This window comes from Rhinoderma darwinii, chromosome 9 (genome assembly GCF_050947455.1).
Source record: "Rhinoderma darwinii isolate aRhiDar2 chromosome 9, aRhiDar2.hap1, whole genome shotgun sequence".
Taxonomy (NCBI): domain Eukaryota; kingdom Metazoa; phylum Chordata; class Amphibia; order Anura; family Rhinodermatidae; genus Rhinoderma; species Rhinoderma darwinii.
The window spans coordinates 20,966,385-20,983,487 of NC_134695.1; the positions used below are offsets into that span (position 1 = coordinate 20,966,385).

At 42.3% G+C, this 17,103-nt stretch overlaps 1 protein-coding gene across 1 annotated transcript; it reads left to right on the plus strand.

Annotated features, from left to right (window-relative positions):
- Window positions 1-457: 457 nt before the first annotated feature.
- Window positions 458-5,379, plus strand: CD248 (CD248 molecule). The gene has a single exon (XM_075836874.1). It carries the CDS (start codon window positions 859-861, stop codon window positions 2,959-2,961), a length of 2,103 nt encoding a protein of 700 aa, XP_075692989.1. The 5' UTR covers window positions 458-858; the 3' UTR covers window positions 2,962-5,379.
- Window positions 5,380-17,103: the final 11,724 nt, after the last annotated feature.

Sequence of the window (17,103 nt, forward strand, 5' to 3'; positions counted from 1 at the left end):
CAGCAAGCCCCAATTGTAGCCTTTTCCCATTGATACGTTCTGAAATACGTTTCCATTAACCTCTATATACGGTGCAGTTTTTTCTGATTATCTGTAATATTTTCTCTCGTTTCCTTTTCCTAATTCTTTCTGATTCTCTCTTATTCCCTTCCTACTTCCCTCATTTTTCAACTCTGCTTCTGTGAATCATTTGTTTCCCTATTCAGTCTGCCCCCAGCCTGCTTGCGTTCTCTTTTTTTTTTGCCAGGATAGAAATATTTTCTAAATCTCAAGGGGTCTGAGACCAGGAGTAAAACAGGGAGAGGAAAAAAAAAAAAGATAGAAACAAACTTTGTCCATACATGGATGGAGAGGGGGAGGGTAAGCAGAATATGTGGGAGAGCGTAAGAGAGACCTCCCTTTGAAATCTACAGCAGGCAGATAGAAGTAGAACTTTTTTACTACTCTGTGAAAAGCATCAGGCAGGAGGCAGCTACAGCAGAGGAAAAACACAGAGATGACAACTCATAACCTACAGGCTATAATATGAGATGACTGGCCAGCAATGAGATAATGAATATAATACTGGAATTATATCTGCAGAATAAAGATCACTGAAGACAAATCTACAGAAAATTAGGGAGTGAGATCAAATGTCTTTGAAGATTGGGAGAATGAAACTGACACACCAATTTTTAAGGACTTTTGGAGACAACTTTACTCAACTATAAGAATAGCAAATCTTTCCAGACCGACAACCGGCCCGTGTTAAAATTGACAAAGAGATTATTCAGATTGAACAAGATTCAACTGTAAATTCTGGAGAAAAACAGATTTTGTTCACAAGCAGCAACAGAAAAGTGCGCAAAAAGAAACTCCATGGATCTGTTATTCCTGACTGTGCAGCTTTTATTTCCACTGTCTGTTTCACTTTCTAGTGACCTCAAAGAACATGATGCCCTCTGTGGGCCAGGTGACTCATGCTATGCTGTCTTTTACCAGAGGAGGACTTTTCTTGAATCTTGGAGAGCCTGTCGGGAGAGAGGTGGCAATTTAGCGACTGTAAAAAATGTTCAGGAAGCTGCTTTGGTCGAGCAACTCCTTACCTCTTCAACAGGTTCCCACAGTGATGAAGATGTTCAGCTTAGGCTTTGGATAGGCCTGCAACGTCAGCCTAGACAGTGTGCTCCACAGAAGCCATTGCGTGGTTTTACCTGGACAACTGGGGACCAAGACACTGCATTCACCAACTGGGTATCACAGCCAGTTACATCAGGGCCTTCAAGTCCCTGTTCAGCTCCTAGGTGTGTAGCTATAGGTCTAGGCTACGGTAAACCAGAAGATGATTTGAAATGGTCAGAAGGATCTTGTACATTGCCTGTTGATGGTTATATCTGCAAGTTTCGCTATCAAGGAATGTGTCCAACTTTGACTAGACAAAATGTTCAATATTCTGTTCCTTTTGGGTACCAGGGTGTCTGGCTTGATCTACTACCATTTGGCACTGTTGGAGTGGTATCCTGTGAAAGTCAACCACAGGCTATCTCTGTACTCTGCACATTTAAAGAGGATCGCACTGTCGGTTGGGATAAAGAGGAGCCATTGTGCCAGAACCCTGAGGACTTGTGTCAGGATTGCCAGCAGTTGTGTGAAGGGGGAGTTTGTGCTTGCCTAGAAGGATATGTACTGCAACCCGATGGATATTCCTGCGAATCAGAGGACATTGAGGAGCAAAGATGCTTATGTCAATATCAATGTATAGAGGTTGGAATTGGCGGCAGGGGCTACCAGTGCATATGCCAAAATGGCTTTGAACTAGCTGCAGATATGATCAGTTGTGAAGATCTAGATGAATGTGAGGATGATGAAACATGTGAACACTCTTGTCAAAACAACCTAGGTTCGTACACATGTTCTTGTGACCTGGGATTCACTATCTCAGAGGATGATTCTGAGCGCTGTGTAGATATAGATGAATGTCGTTTTGCCCGTATGTGCCAGCAAATGTGTGTGAACCATGTGGGGGGATTTGAATGCTTCTGCAGTGAAGGCTATGAACTAGATGCAGATCGTGTGAGCTGCAATCGACTAGATCTAGAACCTAGAAATGAGCCCAATCTTCACGTGACCAGTCTTGAAAATGGATTTCAGCCAGAACCTGATACAACAGGATGGCAAGAACTGGTAGATGTGGAAAGCAATTCAGAGACTGAGAAATACATACCAAATTTCAATGAAGAAATGACAACTATTGTGTCAACTACAGAAGAGATTGTTGAGATAATGACTCCTCCAATTGGCTGGGAAACACATGAGGAAATAACTATTTTTCCTACTTTTATGCCAGACCACACTACAGCATTAAACCGTAAACAGGATACATTTAGAACAACTGCTTTGCAAGTTACATCTCCAAATGTTCCTTCACTGGAGACAACTGTACCAAGCAAACGATTATTCTCAACAAAAATACCCAAAGAACAACCAAGAGTTAATGTTTGGTCAGGGGGGAAGGTAATATATGACGTTCCTACAACCAAAAAAACTGCAACCACTAAAAGTTCATGGGATATGCCTAAACTGTCCACAGTGGCCCCTAGCAGGTCTAGAGTTAATGACATTCCTCAAACAACAGAGGCATTAAAAACAGAAAAAGATAGAACTAAAAGCACTGGAATCCCATCAGGACTTCCACTATCTAGCAATAATTCACATGCTGTGTCTACTGTCTTACATTCTAATTCATCTTATCCATCTAAAGAGTTGAAAGGAAAGAGGGATACTCGATGGCTGATTGTGGCATTGCTTGTGCCCTTGAGTGTATTTCTAGTGATTATGTTGGCACTGGGCATTGTTTACTGTACCAGGTGTGGGGGAGAATCAAAACCCCGTAGCGTCACTGACTGCTATCACTGGGTAACTGGTAGTGGACCTGAGAAAGGTATTCCTTCCTCAGGTGTGGATAGTCGAGGTGGTGTTTGAAACGACATGAGGGTAAGAGGATTGTAAATCAGATAAAATAGCAGGCTGTGTGGGCCTGCCTGTGTGGGCATTGGTGCAATTGAAGTATTCACTCTGTGTTCCCATATTATGGTTGCTTTTTACTCACTATTCCTCTGTGCTTTGTCAGTGCACTTTCCAGTATTTACTTTTAAATATTTCTCATTATTTTGGTTATTTCATTTCTCCTGTCCATAGCTTCCTTTGCAATATAGTCTGGCTTTATTTTATGTTCCCATGTTTACCTTTAGTCTATAGTGTTCTTGCCAATTTGTGACCTTGCTTATACTGTATATTTTTTTCTGTCTTGTCATACCATTTGCACCAGTTTTTGACATGTATACCGGTGTCTACACAATGTTGTACATTAACCAATTTGCTGCCAGAGGGTTTTAGAAGGCTTGTCACATAATCAGGTAAAATGCTAATATTTCTTCTCTGACATCATTGAGTATATATATCATAGTGGTAGAGATACTGGCACAGATTTCAGATTGTGAGTTCAGACTAGGTGCAATTATTTATATTGCATCTGGCATGGACATTTGGTGCCCAGTGGCAGATGGAGCAGCTGATCGGTGTAGGGTCCGGGTGTTGGACCCACACGATCATATACTGTTGACCTATCCTGTGGATTATTGTGTGGTTCACCTCTACAGGAAGTGGTGTGCATTTTTTGTGCACCAACACGTTTGAACACTTCTTTACCTACCTGGCATCTTGCTTTAGGGTATTCAGGTATGATTTCCCTGCAGATGACTACTGAGCTGATTCCCAGAATGCTCATGATAATGCCACCTGTGGCATATGTGTCAGAGACAACAAAGAGAGAGAACCCTAAAGAGGAGGCAAAGAGCTAACTCTGTTTTTTTGTAACATTTTTAGGGTATGTTCATAAGGAGCGTATTTGGTTTTTTTTATTATGTGTTTTGGCTTCAAATTATTGAACAAGGGTATATGTTACATGCACTGCTTGGAGTTTAAAAAATCCTATTCACACAAGCAGCCAAAAAACATACTATAGTATACATGTGGTACCAAGATGTGGTTTTTAATCAATTTTCTAAAACTGAAAGTGGCACAAATTTATATGTTTAAAAGGTGGGTTTTTTGGAAACAGTTTTGCTGCTATGTGTGAACTGAAATGGTATGTAGACCATTGCAACCGTAATTTTTTGTATTGCTACTATACCTCTAAAATAAATTCTGCCAATAGTCTTGATTACAAATCTTTCCTATTGTATGGTCACTACAACTCCTACGCTGACCTATGTGTCTCCATGGTTACAGACTTCAAACAAACCTGTGTAGTTTGATCTTGCAGTCATACTTCCTTCTCTCTGTCCACCTTTCACACCTACCGAAAATATAGTAGCAAGACATGGTGGAAAGATTGAAAGAAGCATGACTGCAGGATCGGACTACACAAGATTTGCTTGAAGTCTGTTACCATGGAGACATACAGTTATGCATAGGAGCTGTTGACAATAAGGGCTTATTTACACGAACGTGTAATACATCCGTGCAACGCGCGCGATTTTCACGCGTGTCGCACGGACCTATGCTTGTTTATGGGGCAGTGCAGACTGTCAGTGATTTTTACACAGCGTGAGTCCGCTGCGTAAAACTCACGACAGGTCCTATATTTCTGCGTTTTTCACGCATCACGCACCCATTGAAGTCAATGGGTGCGTGAAAATCATGCGCACCACACGGAAGCACTTCCGTGGGACGCGCGTGATTCGCGCAACAGCAGTCAAAAGTATGCTTGCAAACAGAAAAGCACCACGTGCTTTTCTGTTTACAAACATCCAAACGGAGTGTCATAATGATGGCGGCTGCGCGAAAATCATGCAGCCGCGCATCCTATGTGATGACACACAGAGCTGTTAAGTGCCTTTTGTGCACGCAAAACGCCGCATTTTTTGCGTGCGCAAAAACGCACACGCTCGTGTAAATCCCCCTAAATGGTAGGATATTTGTAATCAAGACTATTTGAAATTTTTTAATTTTAGGTACATCGGGACAATAAATAAAGGTTGCAAAGGTGGTCATACCCTTTAATCTGTGTTAATAAGGTTTTGCTATTTCACACTAGGTATAAAAAGTTGAACTTGATTGTCTTTTTTTAACCCCCTATGTAATATCGACTGTGTAATTTCCCACTGATTCAACTCTAAGAAAATGTTTCCGTTTAATATATAAAAGGGGAGCAATAGAAATGTATAGTGGCCTGTCAGAATTGCCTGTCTGAAGTCCAAGTAATTTTATCAAACAACTCATTTCTCTGGAACAGACATAGTTAATAAAACAAACTGAGCAGATATTTTTTTTATATTCTACTGTTGAAAACATGATTTGCTGGTTTGTGAGTAAGGCTATGTTCACACGGAGTATTTTGGGGGAGGAATATCTGCCTCAAAATTCAGTTTGGAACTTTGAGGCAGATATTCCTCTCCCTGCACGCCGATTTTCGCGGCAATTATCGCGCCGTTTTTCGCCCGCGGCCATTGAGCGCCGCGGGCATAAAACAGCGAGATATACGCTTTCTCCTGCCTCCCATTGAAGTCAATGGGAGGTCAGAGGCGGAAGCGCCCGAAGATCGGGCATGTCGCTTCTTTTTCCCGCGAGGCAGTTTTCTCGGGCCGTTTCTGCCGAGTTTTGCGACGCGGTTTCCGCGTCAAAAAACTCGGCAAAAGACCCCGTGTGAACATAGCCTAAATCTCCTTACTGCAATGGGGTGAGGGTTTATAATGCACTATATATGTATTGTGAGCAATGCAACTAATGTATACAGTGTTTGCATTATCTGGTCCTGTGTATATGTTTATGTCAAATACTTGTTTATGTTGGCCATAAGTAGAGGATGAGTGGTGGCTTGTGGTGAGTAGATAAATGTTCAGGTGTAGGAACAGTTGAGAGCAGGTATTTCACCAGAGTTTATATCATCTCAGTTAGGCCTCATGCACACGACCGTAAAAACACCCGTTATTGCGGGTCGTAATTACGACCCGCAATAACGGGCCCATAGACTTCTGTTAGCCACGGGTACCTTCCCGTTTTCTCACGGGAAGGTGCCCGTGCCGTTAAAAAGATAGAACATGTTCTATTTTTTTATTTTACGGGCCGTGCTACTATACTTTATAATGGGAGCACGGCTCGGAAAAACGGCCGGCCGGCCGTGCCCGGCCGTGCTCGTAATTACGAGTCTTAATTACGAGCACGGTCGTGTGCATGAGGCCTTATGCTGTTGTTATAGTGTACAATAACTATACAGATGATACAATTTTCTAAAAACAAATACATGGAATGAATATAGCAAAGAAAAACTAATTCTTGCATCGTTGCAAGTCACACATAAATTTCACCCACAGTAAAAGATTGAGGTTGCACAACAGTTCAGCATTAAAGAGTCTCTGTCACCACATTATAAGTGGCCTATATTGTACATGATGTGATCAGCGCTGTAATGTAGATTACAGCAGTGCTTTTTATTTAGAAAAACGATCATTTTTGACGGTTATGACTTATATTAGCCTTATGCTAATGAGTTTATTAATGAACAACTGGGCGTGTTTTACTATATGACCAAGTGGGCGTTGTGGAGAGGAGTGTATGACGCTGACCAATCAGTGACCAATCAGCGTCATACACTTCTCTCCATTCATTTATACAGCACATAGCGATATAGCTATATCGCTATGTGCTGCCACATACACAAACACTAACATTACTGCAGTGTCATGACAATGAATATACATTACCTCCAGCCAGGACGGGATGTGAATTCAGAATCCTTACCACTTCTGTAGCGTCTGTGTGAGACTACAGCACAGCACAGCGAGATCTCGCTGTAAATGACAGTTTACAGCGCAATCTCGCGAGACTACGCCTGCTGCGCTGTAAATCACAGAGAAGTGCAGAGAAGTGGTCAGGATTCTGAATACACAACACGTCCTGGCTGGAGGTAATGTATATTCATTGTCATGACACTGCAGTAATGTTAGTGTTTGTGTATGTGGCAGCACATAGCGATATAGCTATATCGCTATGTGCTGTATAAATGAATTGAGAGAAGTGTATGACGCTGATTGGTCACTGATTGGTCAGCGTCATACACTCCTCTGTACAACGCCCACTTGGCCAAAAAGTAAAACATGCCCAGTTGTCCATTGAGAAACTCATTAGCATAAAGCTAATATAGGTCATAACTCCGTCAAAAATGATTGTTTTTCTAAATAAAAAAAACTGCTGTAATCTACATTACAGCGCCGATCACATCATGTACAATATAGGCCACTTATAATGTGGTGACAGAGCCTCTTTAAGTCGCCACAGAGTTCATGAATAATTCAGATTGACAGTTAAATATGCCTTATATATGCCAAAAAATTTTAATCATTGTATGGTGTAGAGTTATGCAACTTTTTAATATACTTTGTTTCAGTTTCTTACAATCTTTATTACAAAATGATTAAAGGGATTGTCCCATTAGGAATCAAAGTGGTCATACACGTTAGATTAATGTCGACTGAACCTGACAATTTTGGTAGTATTCTCCGCCATCTAATGTGTATGTGGCCTCCAGACTTTCACCCTGACGACAGATGTTGGGGAGAGAAGGATCAGGCAGTTGGATTTCAACATGCCAGATCCTTTTGGTTTCAGGGGAGATAAGCCGCCATGAGAGTTGTCTGGCAGCGGCTTACTTCCCTCTCCCCATTCAAAATGCAATATTTGGTCAAGCCAAGAGTGAATGTGTAATGGGGGGGGGGGGGTTAACTGTTAGGTGAACAAATAGACGGCCCACAGCTATCTAATCAATATGGCCAGCCTTACTACTTTCATAATGCAGATCAGCACATTTCTGGAAGGCCATCTGCCAGGACCACCAGTGATCAGCATGAAGCTTTATTTACATAAAAACGGAAAAACCCTTCATATTGCAACTAAATACACTATGTTTATATTCTTTTGCTCTACAACAAGTGTTTTAGATAAAATGTATTTTTCTGGGGCACGCTTAAACGTACACTAATGCTAGGAAAATTACAGAAGGTTTTTTCTTTGTGTTTTTTTCCGTCAAATCAACATGGAAAAACCTCACCGAATCTACATAGAATGGCATATGAAGGTACAGTAGGGTCCCATATACCTCTATGGGTGCTGTATTTACTCTGTGGGTATACAGAGCCGTGATAAGGTTGTGTGCATGATGGCATGTTTATTGATATATTATTCCCTTTTTATAGTTAGATACTGTATATCACAGAATAATGTGCAATTGTAAATGTAGAAAGAATTACATTAATTGCGGAGTAAACAACGTGACAAGGACCTTCTATAAATTGTTCTCTGCTCATATGTGGTTTATTCAGTATTTCCCCCTAAATTAATGTATTTTTTTACATGCAACCTCTATTTTTCACTGTACCAGTGCATTTCCAAACAACGGCTTTGGTAGTCTCGGATTTGTTTGTTTCTGAGCTTATTTTAAATTCCTTGTTACACTGCACGCAAAGTCACATTTTCCGTCTGGTTATTAAAAATGGCACCCACTGAAGTCTATTTACAAGAAGAGCTAATGCGCTGTTACCCATAGCAACCAGTGGTCTATCTAGTTCAGCAATGACAGCAAATTTGATTGGTTCCAATGGGTCTTAGGCTGAGTTCACACGTCGCGGATTTCACGCAGATTTTCAGCGCAGATTTTACACTTTGCAATGCAAAAGGGTGAGATCTGTGTAAAAACCGCAACAAAATCTGCAACAAATCCGCAATGTGTGAACTCAGCCTTAGTATATGATTAGTAACATTGCTTGCTGAATGAAAACATATTATAGCCATTAGTGAGTGAACAATGTACAGCTCAATGTAACACCCTGCAATATATTGTTAACCATCACCCCAGCAGATCAACAATTTCTATTTATTTTTCTTGTATATGTCATATGTTCTCTCTTTAAAGATTGTCAATTAAAATGAATTTAAAAATAATAGACTTAACAGTATTACTGTAATTAAACTTGTGTATGAAAGTTCTTAGATCCTGGTGTCATGTGTTACTCCCTTCACACAGTGAGCTTTTATTGGAGTTTTTGCTTGTTTTTGTTTTTGCATACCAAAACCGAGACTGAATAATAAAATAAGAGCCATCAGTCTTCCTTTATAACTTTCTTCTGTTTATGATCCAAAACTGCACTGATTCTTCCTTATATGAAAAAAGGGTTTGTTCAATCATTGGTTCTCTCATCTTTGGCTGGATTGTTGGTACGGGTATGGCTTAGCTAAGGACTTGGTGCTTAACCTTGCTTACACCCAGGGGCGTAACTAGGAAAGACTGGGCCCCATAGCAAACTTTTGACTGGGGCCCCCCTCCCCTGGGTATCACACAACCCCCCTTGTAGATAGTGCCTCTATATAGATTCCACCACTCAGAGCCCCCCTATAGATCGCACCATACAGCCCCCTGTAGTTAGCAACATACAGCCCCCCTGTAGATAACACCATACAGCCCCCCTGTAGATAACACCATTCAGCCCCCCTGTTGATAACGCTATACAGTCCTCCCCTGTAGATAACAGCCACAAACCCCCCTATAGATAACGCCATACAGCTCCCCTGTAGATAACACCATACAGCCCCCAACCTCCAAAAAAAAACCTACAAAAGAGATCTATCCCCTATCCACAGGATAGGGGATACATGTGTTTGATCGCTGGATGTGATAAGGAGAACGGGGGACCGAAAGTCCCCCGAAGTACTCCATGACAAACCTCGGACTTCCGGGGTCTGCGCAGTTCAATAAAAATGAAAGGAGCGCAGGTCACACATGTGCACAAGCGCGACCGGTGCACAATTCATTTCTATGGAGCTGCCGACAGACCCCAGAAGTCCGAGGTTTGTCATGGAGAACTTCGGGGGACTTTCTGCTACGTCTGCTACAGCGGTAGTTACGCCACTGCTTACACCCTATTACAAACAGAGCAGTGGGATAAAATTACAACTATGTCAAAGTGCCTTACAGCAAATGGCAAATTAGCTTAGGTTCAAAACTACCATCCTAAACCTGCCATCATGCAGAAATTCTAAGCACTGCCAACATCCACTTCCATAGATATACAGTATTACTTTATTCTGGCTACATTTCTTGGTGCAGTGTGTAGAATTTTTTCTTCATTACAATACCTTGGTCAGAGGCGGACACAGACTGCAGAGGTTCCCTGTGCAAAGAATGTGCCTGGGCCCCCCATAACCTAACCACGTCCTCGCGCATGTAAAACCATACATATACTATACTATACTATACTATACTATACTATACTATACTATTTATTGCACATTTTATTACTAGTTTAGAACACAAGTAACAAACATAAATTATTCAAATAATTTTCATATTTAACAACTGAGTATAACACAAAGCACTCATGTAACTAACTTATAATGACTTTATCTTGCTTATTGCACTGTCACTTATCAAGCAGGACTAACTTGCGATACTTCACCTATAGGAATTGGTGCTGAACCAAGGAAGTAATGACAGAATAATTAAAACATTTTAAATAAATACTTGCGATTCTAAAAACCAATACACTAGTATTAGTAAATTTACTTTATACAGCAAGATACTGTAACCAAAGTAGTAAACCAATAATAAAAATAAGTATGGTGGTGAAGTGGGGGTGGCCACTGTGCTTGAGGAGGCCATCACAGTGTGGTGACCACACAGTGAGTAAAAACTTTAAAGGGGTTTGCCCATCTTGGACATTTATGGCATATCCACAGGATATGCCGTAAACACCCAACACCCACCTCTAGGACCCGCACTTATCTTTAGAACAGGGCTCCCTAAACCCTATTGTATCAAAGGACATAGATGATTTGTTTTTTTTAAATGGAATGGTGATGAACAAGAGACTATTGACTACATTAACATCTTAAATAATGACGACTTTGGTTTATCCTTCACACACCATTTATTTAAAGATAGCATGGACCTCCTAGATTTGGTAATTGCTAAAAAATAGTGAGGGCAACTTATGAACAAGCAACCACTTCAAGAAGGTAGATGTCAATAGTTACTTAAGATGGTTTTACACAGGCAGTTATTGTCTGTGTTGTCCACCTATTGCCAAGCACTGACAATATAGTTTGTCGATCGGCACTCATTTGCTCCATTAAAATGGAGCAATGATCGGGAGTGTGGCGGTGAATGATCATTACTACGTTCGTTCATCAGCTATTTGCTGCAGCTCATTGGCTCGTTTAAAAGGGGGTCTTAAGACTTTCAGAGTACCCAATAACCACCCTGGTTAAAAAACGTTTCCCTCGGTCAGTTTAAGCCTTTTAGAAACTGCTCTGATGATGCTATATATATGTCTTAGTGTAAGACCCTGACTAACCACTTCCAAGAGAAGCACTTCCCTAAAACTTTGGTCACAGGGGCTCTAAAAAAGCTTCCACATACACACAGGAAAAATACCTACAGCAGAAGATGAAGTAAGCTAGTAAAAATTCTGCTAAGATCCAGCATCATTTTATTCTTACCTTTACTTCCAGACATAAGAACGTAGTTAAAGAGGCTCTGTCACCACATTATAAGTGCCCTATCTCCTACGTAATGTGATAGGCACTGTAATGTAGATAACAGCAGTGTTTTTTTTATTTAGAAAAACAATACATTTTCACCAAGATATTACCTATTTTAGCTTTATGCTAATGACCTTCCTAATGCCCAACTGGGCGTGTTTTTACTTTTGACCAAGTGGGCGTTGTGGAGAGAAGTGTATGACGCTGACCAATCAGTGACCAATCAGCGTCATAGACTTCTCTCCATTCATGTACTCAGCACAGCGTGTGCTGTCACTTACTTACACATTAACGTTACTGAAGTGTCTTGAGAGTAAATAGACATCGCTTACAGCCAGCGATGTCTATTAAACACTCCCGACGTTTCAGTAACGTTAATGTGTGTCACTTACTCGAGATCACGCTTGCTGTGCTGTAAGTCCCACACAAACGTTACCGAAGCGTCGGGATTGTGAATAGACATCGCGTCCTGGCTGAAAGCGATGTCTATTTACTGTCAAGACACTTCAGTAATGTTAATGTGTGAGGAAGTGACAGCACAGCATGATCTAGCAAGATATGTGCAGAGTAAATGAATGGAGAGAAGTGTATGACGCTGATTGGTCAGTTGGTACACTTCTCCCCACAACGCCAACTTGGTCAGTTGGGCATTAAGAAAGTTATTAGCATAAAGCTAAAATAGGTCCTAACTTGGTGAAAATTGATCGTTTTTCTAAATAAAAACCACTGCTGTTACCTACATTACAGCGCCGATCACATTATGTAGGAGATAGGGCACTTATAATGTGGTGACAGAGCCTCTTTAAGGCACTGGCCTTGTCACTGGTACATTCTCTGTAATGATCCCTACCGGAAAGAGTCTCTCCCAAACAAGCCACAAATGACACACAAGAAGTTGATGACATTGAGATGTAGAAGTCTTACATATTTAACATGTACTGGGCCATTTCGGTTCCTACAGCTGTGAAAATTCCAGATGCTTATGTTGTCACAAAATCAGCCATAAAGCTACCACTTTTACATTCATAGGTACCATTGAAAGGTTCCCCATAAAAACCTCATTCTGTCCTCATTCTGATCAGTACACAGTGTTTTGCAGTCTATACCTTAAAAATTATATCTTTCTAGTGCACCGCAGTTGCTGGTATAGTAAGTATCCGGTGCTCTAACATTGTCCCATCTCACCTTCCATAGCCAGGTTCTAGCGTCTGGTTACCATGACAACTGCATAATGGAAGCGTAATGGGCTGAGTCAATATTAATACAACTCAGAAAAAATAGGAAAAAAGCAATTTAAAAAATGTATACTATGATGATTCAACACAGAGGGCAAGGTATGGCACAGCCAATTAAGGAGAAATGGGATAAAGATGTGGATGTATTAAGTGTCCTTGAATGGAGTAACAAGGACCACAGTGTCACAATTTTTTTTTATAACTCACAGATTATACTATACGCCAAAGAAAATGGCAACATTTAAAGGGGTAGGGTAGAATCAATGTCTCAAATGTCACTGGCCACGAGCAGGATTTATATACTTGTACCAAATTTGTAAAGGGGTTAACACGTTTTGTCAAGAAATAGTAAATTTAATTAAGGTTAGTTGAAAATTGAAATGGATTTATAGAGTGCAATATGGCTGTTGGGTCATGTGGATGGGGCTCAAATTTCAGGTCAGATGAAAGTATTGCTAAGCAAGTTGTTTTTTAATGCCAACCTGATTGTAGCCAGAAATTGAATGTCCGGGGCTAATCCGTCGGTCGGGGAATGGAAAAAAAAACCTTATTAAGACGATAAATTTTGAGTTCGGCAAGTATATGCTCCAGGGAGAGGATAAGAAAAATAATATTTGTGTAACGTTGCGTACGTGTACCCACTGGGCCGTACTGCCTTAACGGTATGGCAGCTGGCCAACAGGACACAGGTCACAGTCTATAGTTCGTATAGGTGTACTTGTGGTAGCTCAGACAGGAGCAAGACAGGCTCGGCTGGGACTAGGCAGCAGGCAGGCACTAGGCGTGGTGTAGCAGGACAGGCGTGGTACTCAGCGCAGCACGACTCCAACTCAATACAGCACTCGGACCAGGATAGCACTCGATACAGGTTACAGGTAGCAGGAAGGGGAAACACTAGGAACTGGAAAACACTTAGGAGACCATTTGCAAAGACAGACTAGGGTAACGACAACAAAGCTCAGGCAATGCAGGGAGGGGCAGAGTCCTTCTTATAGTCCAGGGTGATCTGGGAGCAATGAGCTCAATGTCACACATATGTGCGCTCTGGCTCCTTAAAGCTGGACTGAGCTCGCGAGCGCACCCTAGTGGTGGCTGCGGGACAGGACGGCCACATGTGCAGAAATCTCTGGGGAGATGGCATCGCCAGGATGGGAGGAGTTAGTGGTCAGCGACCACGGACGTTAGTTTGGTTGCCTTGGATATAATCTATGCCTGCTGAGGAACAAGTGGGTCTGATAAAGTTTATGTAATATCTGAAAGGTTATGTGGGAGGTCTGGAGAAAATAAGGGGAAGGGAAAGAGAAGGGGAAAAATCTTATATATGTGTATGGTTAAAAAAGTTTTCTTGCCTTTTTTTTTCTTCCTCTTTCTCTGGAGAGAGAGAGGGAAGGGGAGGTTCGGGGAAAAGGGTAAGGTAAAATGTGCATTTGTATATTTATATTGTACTTTGATTAGATAAATGGATATTTATTAGTCTTATCAGGTCTCTAGTGTCATATATTGTCACTGAAGACATTTGTAGTTGCTAGTTATATCAGTCGGGTGACGTCATTAATGTCATGTGATATTGATGGCTCTCAATTATAGGAAATCTTAAATCTTGTGGTGGCATTAGCCACATTGTAAAGTCACTGTTGACATGTGAGATCATTGACTGTTTTAGTCATGAGAATTCACAATTATCATGTGATATCACGTTGATCGTTAGGATAGTCATGTGAGGTCATTAATATAATGTGATGTCACTAAAGTCACGTGATGTCATTGATGTTATTTTATGTCTCTAGTTATAATGGAAGGGAAAGGGAAAAGTGGAAAAGTATGTGGGTGTTTAACAGTAAGTATTAAAATTAAATCTTTATTAATAGATGATAATGTTAAAAAAAAAACACTTACTTGGTGTAAGTATGATGAATGCAGAGACCCCTATTACTGCATTCTATAGGAACAGTTGGCCCTGTTGTCCTATATGTGCCCAACCGTGCTTGACTATAGTCGTCACCTTGGCATAAGTATAAATGCCTAGATTGATAGGTTATGAGTATGCCATTTGTCCTCACCTAAACTATAATGGAAAGACCTGTGCTCACACATAACTGTAAAAATTGTGAGTCGCTGGCCCTAAAGCTGATGTCCTGAGAGTATGGTATAGGATATGCTGTTTGGGAATTGCTACATGGTATATGTTAATGGAAAATGCAGTGTAGTAAAAAATACAATGCCTGACTGATACCAAGCATCCACAACTGGTGCTATGTAAACCATGCATAAGGAGTGCAGGGTAAGTAAGGCACAGGCTTATAGCATAAGCCACTTTCCCTGTCTAAATCTGCTGCTGCAAGCATTCTAGCTATATGCCAGAGCGCTGGTGTTAAGGATCTGCCAGGCACAGCTTCTGTATCCACGCCCATAGGTAATCAGTCTGCACCTGCTTCTATGTCTGTGAGACTGACTCCATCTTCCACCACTCAGGATGGCAGGCTTAGGAGTGGGAGAGCCTATCACAGCCTGGCCAGACGGAGCTAGCTCCCGCCCTCTCTCTATTTATACCTGCCTTTCCTGTTCCTCCTTGCTTGTGATTCTTCTCGTTTTCTTTCCTGGCCCTGCTGCAGCTTCTTGAACCATTTGACCCTGCTTCGTATTGACCCTGGCTTACTGACCACTCTCCTGCTCTGCGTTTGGTACCTCGTACACTCCTGGTTTGACTCGGTTTGTTCACTTCTCTCCTGCTCTGCGTTTGGTACCTCGTACACTCCTGGTTTGGCTCGGCTCGTTCACCACTCTTGTTGCTCACGGTGTTACCGTGGGCAACTGCCCCTTTTCCTTTGCTTCTGTGTACCCCTGTATGTTTGTCTGTCGTGCACTTATTGAGCGTAGGGACCGTCGCCCAGTTATACCCCGTCGCCTAGGGCGGGTCGTTGCAAGTAGGCAGGGACTGAGTGGCGGGTAGATTAGGGCTCACTTGTCTGTTTCCTTACCTCCATCATTACATAATCACAAGCCCATATACCTACTCTACCCTGGTCCCTCACACTACTATGGACCCCCTTGAGACCCTGGCTCAGCAAATGCAGGGTCTCTCCCTAGAGGTCCAGGCCCTGGCTCAGAGGGTCAACCAGCCTGATGCTACCATGGTAGCCCCCCTCACCTTACCTCTTGAACCCCACCTCAAGTTGCCCGACCGGTTCTCAGGGGACCGGAAGACATTTCTCTCCTTTCGGGAGAGTTGTAGGCTCTATTTTCGTTTAAAGCCCCACTCCTCAGGTTCTGAGAGCCAGCGGGTGGGTATAATTATGTCCCGGCTCCAGGAAGGGTCCCAAGAATGGGCCTTCTCCTTGGCTCCTGACGCCCCTGAACTTTCCTCCGTTGATCTTTTCTTTTCTGCTCTCGGACTCATTTATGACGAGACTGACAAGACTGCTTTTGCCGAGAGTCAGCTGGTGACCTTACGTCAGGGTAAGTGACCTGTTGAGGAGTATTGCTCTGACTTTAGGAAGTGGTGCGTAGCTTCTCGGTGGAATGACCCTGCCTTAAGGTGCCAGTTTAGGTTGGGTCTGTCGAACGCCCTGAAAGATCTGCTAGTCAGTTATCCCTCTTCTGACTCCCTAGACCAGGTTATGGCTTTAGCGGTACGACTTGACCGACGTCTCAGGGAACGACGACTTGAACGTCTTGATGTTTACTCCTCTGACTCCCCCATGATGCCTCCCAAGGTTCCGCTGCTTCGTTCCTCCCCGGAAGACTCGGAGGTACCTATGCAACTCGGGGCCTCCGTGTCCCCCCAACAACGTAGAGATTTCCGCAGGAAGAATGGTCTCTGCTTCTACTGTGGGGATGACAAGCATCAAGTGAACAACTGTCCTAAGCGTAAGAATGCAGCCGGAGAACTTCTGCGCCTAAGTGATCATCAGGGAGGTCACTTGGGCGCACAGGTATTTCCCGTAAATATGAAACGTAATAAAATCTTGCTTCCCTTTCAGGTCTCTTTTGGTGGTAGGTCTGCTACCGGCAGTGCCTTCGTGGATTCAGGGTCTTCTACTAATATCATGTCTGTGGAATTTGCTATGTCTCTAGCTATGCCTTTGATTGATATGCCTAAACCTGTCCCGGTAGTGGGTATCGACTCCACTTCTCTTGCTAATGGTTATTTTACACAGCATACCCCTGTTTTTGAACTCCTTGTTGGCTCCATGCATTTGGAGCAGTGCTCTGTACTGTTAATGCAGAGATTATCGTCCGATTTGGTTTTAGGCCTTCCCTGGTTGCAGTTGCATAATCCCACGTTTGACTGGAATTC